Here is a 12,322-nt window from a genome sequence, read left to right as displayed (position 1 = left end):
CCCCGCTGCCACCAGGCCTGCTGCCACTCCTGGTCGCCCCAACCCCCCTGCCCCTGCCCGACCCCGACAGACCGGGCCGCCCCCCGGGCCGGGCAGAGGGCCGCCCCGCGGGCGGGGCAGCGCAGGTCCGAGGACGTTACCGGAGCGCGCAGCAGCACTGCTACGGCAGATGCTGCAACTGCCACAACTGCCACCTCCCCCAACTTCCGCTTCCTGGGGCGGGCGGAGCGCTCCCGGGTGACGTACCCCCCCTCACCCAATCGCTGGGCCGCGCATGGGGGCGGGGCTCCGGTTGCCAGGGCGCGGCTTCGCGTGGCGTCACGTCGCGCTCGCGGCAGCAGGGTGAGGCGGGCTGCCTGCCGTCGCCGCCATCGCCATGGTAAGCGCCGCCGGGGGGTGGGGCGGGACGAGCCGGGGCCGGGGCCGGGGCCGGGGCCGGGGCTGGGGCGGGGCTGTGGCGGGCGGGGGTCAGTGGCGGCAGCTCCGCGCCGTCATGCCGGCTCCCTTCCGCAGGGCGGCTGCTGAGGCGGGCGGCGGGGCGAAGCTCAGCCCCGGGGCAGGTGGTGCCGAGCTGCCGGAATAACGGCCGCGGGGGCCGGCCCGGGGCTCCCCTCAGGGGCTGCGCTCCCCGCTGTGCCGGCGGCGTGAGCGAGGCGGGGAGGTGCCGCCGCTGTCCCCCGCCTGCCCGCGCGGCCCGGTGGGCGCCGGTGAAGTTTGCCCTGGCCCGAGGTTTGCCCTGGCCCTTACTCTCGCTCTTTTGTGAGGGATCTTGTGAGGCGCAGTAAGTGGGTAATTTCAAACTGCCGTTAAGTCTCGTTGATACCCTACTGGAAAGCTGTTTGCGCGTCCGAGCCGCCTGAATTAGGAACAGGCTAGTTCGGAAACTCATGAGGGACCCAGCGGGAAGGCAGCTGGTGGATTTTAAGAAGGGAATACGTTTCACATGCGGCAGTCTTTATTCTTGCCTGGATCTTCTGTTTAGTAATGCAAGGAAGATGACAGGATGTCGTTGCGCGGGCACTAACGAAAAAACAATTTGCACTGATAACACAATTGACTGAGTCCCCTTTGCCGAAGATGGTATGCAAAAAACACTGTTGCAAAGCTGATTAAAAACCAACAACTTGGAATCGAATTTTGTACTCAAAACACACATGCAAGATACGTGTAAGAGCCTGGCCGATGCACCTGCTAGCACGCTCAGCTTTAAATACCTGCCTCAAGCAGCTCAGATCTGCCCCAGCTCCTCCAGCCTGTGTAGCAGCTTTGTTTGCGCCTTGCTTTCAGAACACAAACTCAAGATCAGCATTTGCCACTTAAGTAGGAATGCCACTGTTCGTTTTAAAATACAGGGGTTACAGATCTTTTGTTTAATCCAGGCAAAATTGTAGTTTTCAATTCCCATGTTGAATTGATTCACATCGGCAGAAGTCCTGCTTTGTGAGTTCACACAGATGTCACTTAGGTAAAACGTTCACTTTGTTGTAGTTGACTGTCACTATGAGTGTGATGTGTTTCTAATCTCCCTTTATTTCTGAGGTGACACCAAGTTAATGGATTCATTAAAGTGGTGACAAATCTTACAGCAACCTCTAACAAAACGTTTCATGATGAATTTGTTTAATTTGTTTTGAAAAGCCTTCAGTTACAGGAACTGCATGATCTATTGACATAATTCCATTACGTGATGATTTTTATAGTTTGCTGACGTTTTTTCCTAATGCATTCCATGCTGCAAATGATGCCAGTGATTAGTTGTTCTGTCCTTGGTGGGTATAAAGATATTCCATTTTTGTCTTTTACGTGCAGAAGAACTTGAAGATTATAACATCGCCCTTTCCTCTTTTCACATTATTCTACACTAAACAAAGTTTGTTCTCAGTATATTCCTACTGACCATGTGTTTTTAAAGTTTAGATTTTTTCTACCGTCTGCAGTTTTCTCTAAATGTGATGTTTAATGTGTACATTGTTTGCCAACTGCTGTGTGTTTCACTGCTGCTGAACAGAGCAAAATACTTGTTTCTTGTGTCTTAGATCTTCATAGTGCCAAGTTTGCCATCCTTTTTTTTCCAACTGTACCTCATTGCACTCTCACTCTCTAACTGCAACCCACTGTAACTTTCAGATTTTTTTCCTGTGTTTTTGTTATCTGGCTAGTTTTTCCCCTTGTATTTGAATTTGTTTTCTTGATCATCATTGTAGTACTTTGCGTCTGTCTCATAGAATTTTCAGATCATCATTTTGAGTTCTGCTTCTGTTTACTAAACCACTTGCAATCTTTCCCACCTTAGTTATCAGCACAGATTCTGAAAGTGCGCTTTCTCAGTTTCATTGTCAGTGTAATAAGGAAAATATGAAATAAAGCTAGGTGCATGGCAGATCATTGTGGAACCCCATTTGACTCCCAGTTTGCAAAAGAAGTATTCCTAATTACTTCTTCATATAGTTGTCATAACTGCTCTTTAGTTTAGGCCATAATTCCCTACTCAGCTTGTCAGACTCTCAAGTGACTTAGATTAAAAGCCCAATAAAAGCCAAATTTGTCACATCTGTGGCCTCTCCCTTGCTCACTGTGTCAGAAAAAGATTTGTTCTTGACAAAAATTTGTTCTTGACAAATTCAAATTATCTGCTTTTTATTGTTGTATTGTCTTCTTAGATGCTCAACAACTGACTGCTTAATAACTCATTCCATTATATTCCCAACGACTGCAGTTAGGTTGGCTGTCTCTCTTGCCCTTCTCCAGTGCCCTGGTACCTCTCTCTTTTGGTTTTCTCTGGCCTTTCAAGTGTTACAGAGTCCTGCTTGTTTCTTTTATACTTACAGAGCCACCATTTTCCCACTCATGTACCCTTCCTCCTGCCAGTTTCCTAAAATACAGTAAGAATAACTTGGTAGCTGGAAGACAACGGGAAAATAGATGTTTTGGGAACGTGTGCTGCCCAATTAGGTATGGACACAGCGTCCTGGGAAAGGGATAAGTTATGTGACTGTTGGACACCACGACTTTACACACCTGATCCATCTCAAACATTTTCAAAACATCTTTTCTCAGGAACAGTGAATCAAAAAATAGAAGACTCCTTCCAGTGGATTCAAATATTGATCTACAAGCTGGATTGTAGCCTTGGGAACCTAATTATATTTTGAAAGTAATGAATTTTCTGCTAGAAAGCTTGGCCAACCTTGAGTACTGTGTTGCTTCCAGACAGTCGTATAGATTGCACTAGTTTTAGTGTACATACCTACCCAGAAAAAAACTGTTACAAGTCATGTCATGGCCACAGAAAGAAAAATGTAATAACTTCTAGTGGAATCAGTTTGGAGTGTGTTAGACCCTATACTTCATTCATATGGAAGCATCGCACTGGAAGTAGTTGTGTGTATTGTAAAACTGGGCACATAACTGTAGCAGAAGCTAAGGTAAGGGGAGAAATGTTCTGAAATATACTGCACTTATTTGTCTTTCTATGACAGCACTTTGGCTTAAAGGTCTGCTAATCTTTGGAAAACGGTTTTCATTGTCATCAGATGACAGTATTTCAAATCAGCTCTAATGCGTTCTGGCGTCTTGATTGTACATGTGTGTACATGTGTACATGGCTGCTGTGAATGGTGAGCAGTAAATTCCCAAAGGGGAACTTGCTTATCTCCGTCTGAGATGTGCTGTCTCTCTTGGCTGCTGGAATGCATTCTTTAATGGTGCCTTTCATGTAGTCACATGCAGAGACATATTGGACCATCATCTTCACAATGTTAGTTTCTTTTTATTAATGAGTTTGGTGCAGTCTGACACTTGAAAGTATTCCAGATATAGAAATACAGCATTTGCCAGAGAACAATGGCCTCTGTACGCAAGCAGCGTGTCACACAGATACAGAGCCTTATTGCACTTGGAGAGGCTGTACATAGGTGCAGTTGGATGATTTCCTTTCCCTCCGCTCTTTAAAACAATTATTCTTACCCCTGCACATCTGACAACTGCAGCCTACAGTACAAAGACTCTTTGAACAACAGGGTAGACAAATATTGTTTCTGTCTTGCTGTTGTGGTTTAACCCCAGCCAGCAGCTAAGCACCACACGGCCACTCCCTCGTTCTGCCCCCACTCCTAGTGGGATGGGGAGGAGAATCGGGGAAAAAAGTAAAACTTGTGGGTTGAGATAAGAATGGTTTAATAACTAAAGTAAAATATAATACTAACAATAATAATAATGAAATATAATAATAATAATGGAAAGGAATTATTTAAAATTTTTTTAAACAAAAAAAACAAGATGGGAAAAAACCCCCAGTGATGCACAATGCAATTGCTCACCACCCACTGACCGATGCCCGAGCAGTGATCCAACCCTCCCGGTCAACTCCCCCCCATTTATATACTGGGCATGACGTTCCGTGGTATGGAATATCCCTTTGGCTAGTTCAGGTCAGCTGCCCCGGCTCTGCTCCCTCCCAGCTTCTTGCACACCTGCTTGCTGGCAGAGCATGGGAAACTGAAAATCCTTGGCTTAGGATAAGCGCTACTTAGCAACAACTAAAACATCAGCGTGTTATCAACATTATTCTTACACTAAATCCAAAACACAGCACTGTACTAGCTACTAAGAAACTATCTCAGCCGAAACCAGGACACTTGCCCATAAAGAAATTGAGGCATGTAAAAGCCAGGTGACTTGTCTAATATGATGCCATCTGGCTTTGATTTTGTGGATGTAGAAGCACATGGTTAGTGGAATTTGAGTGTCCAACTACCTTACTTCTTTTTGCAAAGTTGGGGGAAAATATATATGAAGTAGACTCTCCTGGGGTAGGTTGCCAGAGCTTGCAGTCTTGTAATTTTGACCACAGTCTTGAATATATCTGGAGATGAGCAGTTCAGCTCACTTCTCAGAAAATTTTACAACTTTTATGTTATATGTTTGTTTCTGTTATTATTAATATCATCAGTTCATTGGTAAAACCCCCAGCTTACAGAATATCAACATGGAAATCCTTAGTTTAGAAAGGGAAGAAAAATGAGTAATTTTTTAGAACGCTTTGATTCATCAGTGGAAAAGACTTATTTCATGTTTTGGAAAATAGATCTTAGAAAATAGGAAGCGAATCAGCCATTTCTAGAACTTGACAACAGTGAGTCCTGGGTTCCTCATGGTCCAGCATATCATGGTGTGATCAAATTTTCAGCTGAAGACTTTATAAAGGCAATACAGCTCATGGGGCAGCTGTGGAATATACCTTGGTTTACAGGAGTTTCATTTGGGATCAATAATCTCAACCATACTGGATGAGCTGGTAAAATGGAATAACTTAGGTGAGGAGCTGTCATTTAAAGCTGATCATATAAACAGACAAAACTCTTTCCTGCTAATAGACTTTACTGAACAAGTGCATGTTTATAAAATAACTTTTCTTTTAATAATTTTCAAATTATGTACTTTTTCTTGCAAAATAGTTGCCATTTAAAAAAAAAAAAAAAAAGGACATTTTTAACTCTTCCAGGAAAAGATGCAAAATCTCCCCAAAAGACACTTTCCTAATGCTTGAGAAGATTTGCTTCTTTGGTCGTAAAACAAGACTCAGTTTCACTAGAGTGCCAGCTGATGATTACATTGATTTTTTTCAGCCACAAAGTGGCCTGACCCTTTCAGTTGTAAGCTTGCATCACAGAACCAACCACAAAGACAAGTTTTCTTACTTAATGGCTAACTGTCATTTGCAGCATTTCATCACAGGGAAAAATAAAACATTGTATGCAGTGTGAGGAAAAAATAAGCAAAATGCTATCAGGTAGCCTTTAAATGCTTATTGCAAGGTGAGTCTTCCTATAAGCATCAATAATATGACATGGTTTCTTCTTGAACTAGTGTTTCCAAATACTGCTAATTTACTTCTTGAGCAGGTAGGCTATGTACATTGCAGAAGATGTAGCTGATAAAATAAAAGAATCTTTGGGCCTCTGTCAGCCAAATGAAAACTGCTAAAAAATATAACTTTCCTTTGTTCCAGGAGCTCATTTTTGGGTTTGATGCTGCCATCTTTATGACATTACGTGCTATATAAAATACCATCCTACAAATATAAAGTTGACAGGTTCAGAATCCATGGGATAAATTACCTCCTACTCTAGCCAAGTCTTGGCTTTGGCTTGCAGAAATTGCCATCTCTCTAAAAGTAATTTTAGATGCATTGATGGCTCTTCTGATGGAGTGGCTCAAATAGTTAACAGTATGATAGTCAAAGTTATCTAGCATTGCCTAATGATAAATTCGATACTAATCTCCCTTTATCACCCAGAGTTGCCTCTCTGGGTCCTTCAGGTTGTAGGTGCAGTTCTTAATAACTTTGACACATCTGTTCTAATTGTATGTTGGTTTTTTTTTTTTATATTGTCAGAAACTGAAGAAATTCAGGAATTACTTGGTGAACCTTTGCCAGGAATAAAGAAAAGTTACAAACTTTCCTTTCAGTTGGCAATAAAAAATAATAGGATTTGATGATAGAGCCAGTGGTTATTTAGAGAATTGTTCCAGCCAGATTTGATGTGGATAAAATTTATACTTAAGAATGTTGTGTCAGAGCTCTTAATTTTTTGAAAGCACATCTAAATTCTTGTTAATATATGAACCCAACAGATCTGTGTAGGCTCTGGAGAGGCTTGGAAGGATGGACATTACCTTTGGGCAAGGAGCTGCCAAGCTATAATAAGAATCATAGGATCATTGTTTAGGTTGGAAGGGACCTCCAGCCTGCTCAAAACAGGTCTAACCAGACCGGGCTGCTCCAGGCTGCGTCCATGTGAGTCCTGAACATCTCCAAAGATGGACATTACACACCTCCTCTGGGCAGCCTGTGCCAGTGCTTGACCACCCTCTTGGTAAATTTTTTTTTTTCCTAATATGTAACTGGAATGTTCCATGTTTCAGCTTGTGTCCTTTGTGGTTTTGGCTGTCACTGTGCACCTTCGAGAAGAGTCCAGCTCTGTCTTTTTGGTGTCTTTCAGTTAGGTAGTTGTAGACAGCAGTAAGGTCACCCTCAGCCTTCTCCAAGCTGGGCAGGCTCGGTTCTCCCAGCCTCATCTCGTGTGTCATGTTCTCCAGCCCCTGACTGTCTTGGTGGCCAGTGGCTAAGCACTAAAAACTGAACCTTTTATCTTTTTCTCTTCGATAGTGTCTGTTTCATTTAAACCAAGGGAATAGTGCGCCTCTGAAAAGTGTTTTTGGCTGTTCAGTTGAGCATTTTAGTGCCAGTTTCTAAAATATTATGGTGATCTAGTCTGTCCAGGTGGGATACTCAGTTAATAATTAACTGGCTGGTGAGAAACAGTGGTAGTAGCGTACACCTGTTGCTGTGAGTGTGAAGAGGGCTTTTTCCATGAACGTTGACCTCTAACTATAATTGTGGCTACCAGGAATAATCACCAAAAATATTATTTCCTGGAAGTAAGCACTGTGCTTGGCCTAATCCTCCCAAACTTTTGTGTTCACTTATGTCCTTAGATGGAAACCAGAGGCACTGGTGCCTAAGCAACACACCAAGGTCACTCAGTAGTGTTTTGTGGGTGGAACCCAGTGGTTCTCTCCCAGCCGACAAAATGGAAAGAAAAAACAGCATAAGGTTTGATAAAGGGAGGAAATTTTGCATAGCTGGGCTTTGGAACACAGTGCCACAGCTTAATACTAAGAATGAGAGCTTAGCAAGTATTTGCATGTATAACAAGAATATCCCCCGATCAGATGAGCACATACAAAAGGTAGAAATTCTTTTTTTCCTCACACTAATGCCTAATAGAGAACTATGTTTCCAGTATGAGATAAACTCTGTGAGGTGGCCCTTGCAAGTTGTCCTGGAGTGGACAGCTCTGATATTCATTTAAAACATGTGCCATTGGCATTTTTGGAGGCTGGGTATTGAAGAAGGCCATGTGCCCGTGTCAGCAGTTTTCCTATGTGAAAGGACTTTATCACCCGGGCTGTGGTGATCTGTGCTTTATAATTTAGTCATTTCTACCTCCTTTTACGAGGTTACTAATTTTGAGGCATAGTGCACTAGATAGAGATAGCAAACAGAGATGGCTTCTTACTGATCATTTCAGAAGTTAATTCTTGAGGTCTAAATAAGGTGCTCAACGTGTCTTTGAGCACCAGAGGGTGCTCCTGTATTTGCAAAGAAGTGGCTCTCTCCGGAGATGTGTTCCAGAGAGCCTGTTGCATGTTCTTTGTTTGCATGGGATTGTTCAATAATTTTAACTACCTTAATTATTTTAAAGAAATCACACTTTTTCCGCAGAATATTCTGACACACTTGGAAAGAGAGCCACATATAAGAGAGGTCTACTCATGGGAAGGGGGGAGATGTGGGCATCCATATTTGAGGCTGTGTACCTGTTCTTCTACATGAACACATGCACATTTAAGTATGATCCTTCACTAAACTTGGTATCCCTCCTATTTTTATCCTTTGTATGTATTCTCTCTCTTAGTGTAGTATCTAGGAGCAGGACTGTATTACACTGTGTGTTTTCTAGTTACATAATAGCAATGCTGTCCTTGCCTGTCTGATGTTCTCTGTTACGGTACATTCTTTGATAACTGAACCACGGCCTCTAAGTCTGAACATCCCCAAATCACTGGGGAGGAGGAGGGAACTGTGGTCTGGATCCAATCCTTGCAGTTACTGACATTCTGGACTAGCAGTGGTTCCTGGTGGCAACTGCAGAGGCAGTGGGCTGGGCAGTGTTAGCAGCCCTTTCTAACTTCTTCCACAGGTGTCTGGTTCCTGTGCTGCAATGAAGGGTGTGCAGAAGCAGGAAAAGAGGATGAACTAACTGAGTGCCTCTGCCATGTTCTTGGTAAAACCAAGGGAGATTTATAATGCCTAAATAGTATGGATATTTTAGCTTTTAAATCTTGCTGTCCTTCCATTAAAGGAATGATGATGATGGTTATTCCCATTTTACAAATGGATAAAGTGGGAAATAGAGCCTCCTTTTTTTAAAAGTGCTGAACATCAAATGCACTAATGCAAGGGGCAGCTGTGAAGGTGGAACTAAGCAACTTGACCAAAACTGTGTATGGGATTGGAATCTCTTAGTAACTGTCTGCATCCAGTAGAGACCTTTGCATCTCTGGGGAATAACGTAGTCTGCTCAAAACTGTGGTGACAAAAGTCCTGTTCTCTGGGAGAGAAATAAATCTTTGAATTGTAGAACAAATCTTCATAAGATGAACCTGTAAAAGCCTGCTAGGATTGGCAGAGTTTAAGAACATGATTATACTTACCCACTTTGCTTCCTCTACCCCACAGAAGTTTTTAATTTTTGACAACTTTACTAACGGGAAATTGCTGAACAGCTTTTATCATAAGAACTTCTGTTCACATGTAACTTGTCATTAGTCTGACTTTAGAATAAAGGATATATGACCACGACATCTGTACTAGCTGAAATCTGGATTTAGTCCAGCTACCTTAGAATTAATATTTGACACAATCTGAGAAAAAATAGTATTTTAATGTCAACATTTGGTTAAACAGTAGTGCAGACAAAATGCTTGCTTTAAGTGCCCACAATAGTGAGTAAGATAGGTGTTGGCAGAGTTGTTTGTCTACTTCATAGGATCATAAATTGTTACTCGACTCTTATAAGCTCTGACTGTTCAAGGTAGATGCAGCACGTGTGGTCTTTAGAGCATTCACACAAACTCCTCGGTGCTAATGCTCGCGGTATCGGCTGGCTGAAGGACCCTCTCTCCATTAGCTGTGATTCCAAGGCAACCAACCGGTTCTTGTTAAAAATGCTTTTCAGAAGATTATTATGAGCTGAGAGAATCTGAAGATGCTGTAGGTATTATACTGCTTTGAAGTGCTGTTGACAGCTTTGGTTCAGGATTTGTAGGTGTTTCCTTTCAAACCTCTACTTCCAGCTGCTTGTTACTTTCTGAAATTTTAACCATTCTGCTTGAAATCTTCCAGACAGATTCTACTGGAGGTTGAAAACTTAATGGAAGACTTGAATAAGAAGCGGGGGAGGGGGGGGAATGAAAACATTTCAGAATCCTAGTTAAAAAAAAAAATAAATTCAGTGTTCCTCTGAAGAGCTTTAGTTCTGAAAAGACTGGAAATTGAAAGCTGAAAGTTTGCCAGAGGAATGGTCTCTATAAAAGAAGACTACCTTTGAATATTGCCATTAACTTTAATGTTGGGCACAGTTTTGAGCCTTTCAAAAATGTTTTTCCTGTAAGTACAATATAGGTTGGATCTTGTAACAGGATGTGCACAGGTAGGTCCATGTATGTGTAGCCCTGTTTCCCTTTCTGGGATCACATGCAGAAACTAACCTCGTAGTTCAGAGTCAGAGACCCAGCATTCAGCAGCTGACCACGGCAGCATTAGTTCTGCCACTACTGACTGATTAGGTGCAAAGCACCTAAACTTTATGCTTAAATGTAATTATGTGAGATGACTTGTGTTACAAATGCTGTTCTGAGTCAGGGAACAGCTCTGCTTTCACTAAAATCACTGTCAGACTCTTCTTGAGTTAGTGGAGGCAGATAGGCACGTGCTGAGCACTACTGACTACTCTTAGAGGAATTACCTGCAATCATGTAATTAAGAGTACAATAATGTAACTTATGATCTGCATCTTTATAAACATGCATTAAATGGAGACATATTCCCCTAAAGACAAGGTTTAGCTAGTCTTCTAAGGCTAAACCTGTCTTTACAGAGCAGTGAACAGCAGTATGGCATCCTTCATGTGTTTTAGAGAAATTGTGTTCCATAATCAGAAAAATAACATGAATCCTGTAACTAAGTACTTAACTATAACATGTAATTGCAGAGGATTGGAGTTAATGGTTGAGGATATTTGAATTCTTGATTCTCTTATATGAGAGACTGGGAAAAAAAAGAATAGGTTACAGCAATCATGCCTACACGCTTCATACAAAGCTTACAGAATTTACATAATCTAGTAGTAAAAGAAGATTTCTTGCTTAGTGAACTGACAGAACAGCAAGATAATTTTGCTGATGTGGGGTGGGATTGCAGATTCCGAAATCTGAGAAGAAAATTTGGGGCCTTCAGCCTTCTAGAACTGTGTTCATCACAACCCCTGAGCATATGGGGATGATTTACTGAACTGAGATCCCAGTCAAAGAGGAAGATTCACTTGGTTAGTGCTACAGAGACAGAAGTATCCCCATGTTACTTGGCAACAGATGGTCCAGGCAGCAATAGCCATATGAACATATATAGTCCAAAAGGCATCTGAGAAGCCTAGGTACCAGTAATATTGGGAGTCAGATAACCATGGATATAAAGATGTAGCACCTATTTGCAGGAGGGTAAATGTAAATGCAGTCGAGTGTTTGACTCAATAGATTTCTAAAGATGACTAAGAATTTTAATAATTTAACCAGTACTTAATTAGTTTGAAATAGTTGTCCAGAATTTGTGTGAAATTTTCAATTGGCAGGATTTGCTTTCTACAAGGGGAGGATAGAAAGAGGTACGCTTACAAAATTCACCAGTGAGCCGCTGAATATGAGGTTTAGATTGAGAATTGTCTGTAGTCAAGACACTGTCATGGAAATTGCAGTTGTTGGATGCTTCTCCATCTGAAAAGTGATCTTTTGATTTTACTTTTTGACTAAAGAAAAGCCTGTTGAGAAAGTGGCGGGAGGTCCAACAGCAGCAAGGGGGCTGCAAAATTAGAGTTCTAAAAATTATACCAGCTCATGTGTCAGAAACATGAATAGAAGAGGAGGAGGAAAATGAGTTTTAAGAGACAGAGCTAATTGAGTGCTCTATCTACACAGGGTCGTGGATTTAAGTTTTGCCTGGAAAATATCCTGTATTACAGGATCTGTGAAGGTAGAAGATGGGTTGAATAACACAACTTAATAAGCGTGCACTGCTGAGGATTCATTTCGGGATTTGAGGTGCATTACAATGCTGAAAATGAGAGCACTTTCTGCCACTCAGAATGTTGTTTGTTAAATACCACCAGCATGTCTGAAGTCTCTTGTTTCTGTCTTGCAAAATTGTCGCTAACATTTAATGGCTTAGCTACTTCTGCACTTTTTTTCCTTTCCCTTTTCTTTCACAAATGGAGATTTTTCTTTTAAAGAATTATTGATGATGGAAAATTACTTGTTGTGTGCAAGTAGAATTTTTCATACAGCTGCTTTCAGCCTGTTTTGCCTCAGAAAACCAAAGTTTTGTGTGATCACAGTCTGTTAGTGTGTATCTGACCACTAAGTTTTCCCCCTGGGAAGTTTGACATTTACTGGCAGATTTCAGTCAGATTTGGCAGAGGGA

The 12,322-nt window shown here is 42.0% G+C and overlaps 1 protein-coding gene across 2 annotated transcripts in view; it reads left to right on the top strand.

Annotated features, from left to right (window-relative positions):
- The first annotated feature begins 348 nt into the window (after positions 1-348).
- Positions 349-12,322, top strand: part of NME7 (NME/NM23 family member 7) — a 93,471-nt gene continuing 81,497 nt past the window's right edge. For both annotated transcript variants that reach the window (XM_050898655.1, XM_050898645.1), the window contains exon 1: positions 349-379. In XM_050898655.1, coding sequence (XP_050754612.1) covers positions 377-379 — 3 coding nt within the window. In that variant the 5' untranslated portion in view covers positions 349-376. The remainder of the gene's footprint in view (positions 380-12,322) is intronic.

The sequence above is a fragment of the Gymnogyps californianus genome, chromosome 1 (assembly GCF_018139145.2).
Source record: "Gymnogyps californianus isolate 813 chromosome 1, ASM1813914v2, whole genome shotgun sequence".
Classification (NCBI taxonomy): Eukaryota; Metazoa; Chordata; class Aves; order Accipitriformes; family Cathartidae; genus Gymnogyps; species Gymnogyps californianus.
This window is presented reverse-complemented; position numbering and strand designations above follow the sequence as displayed.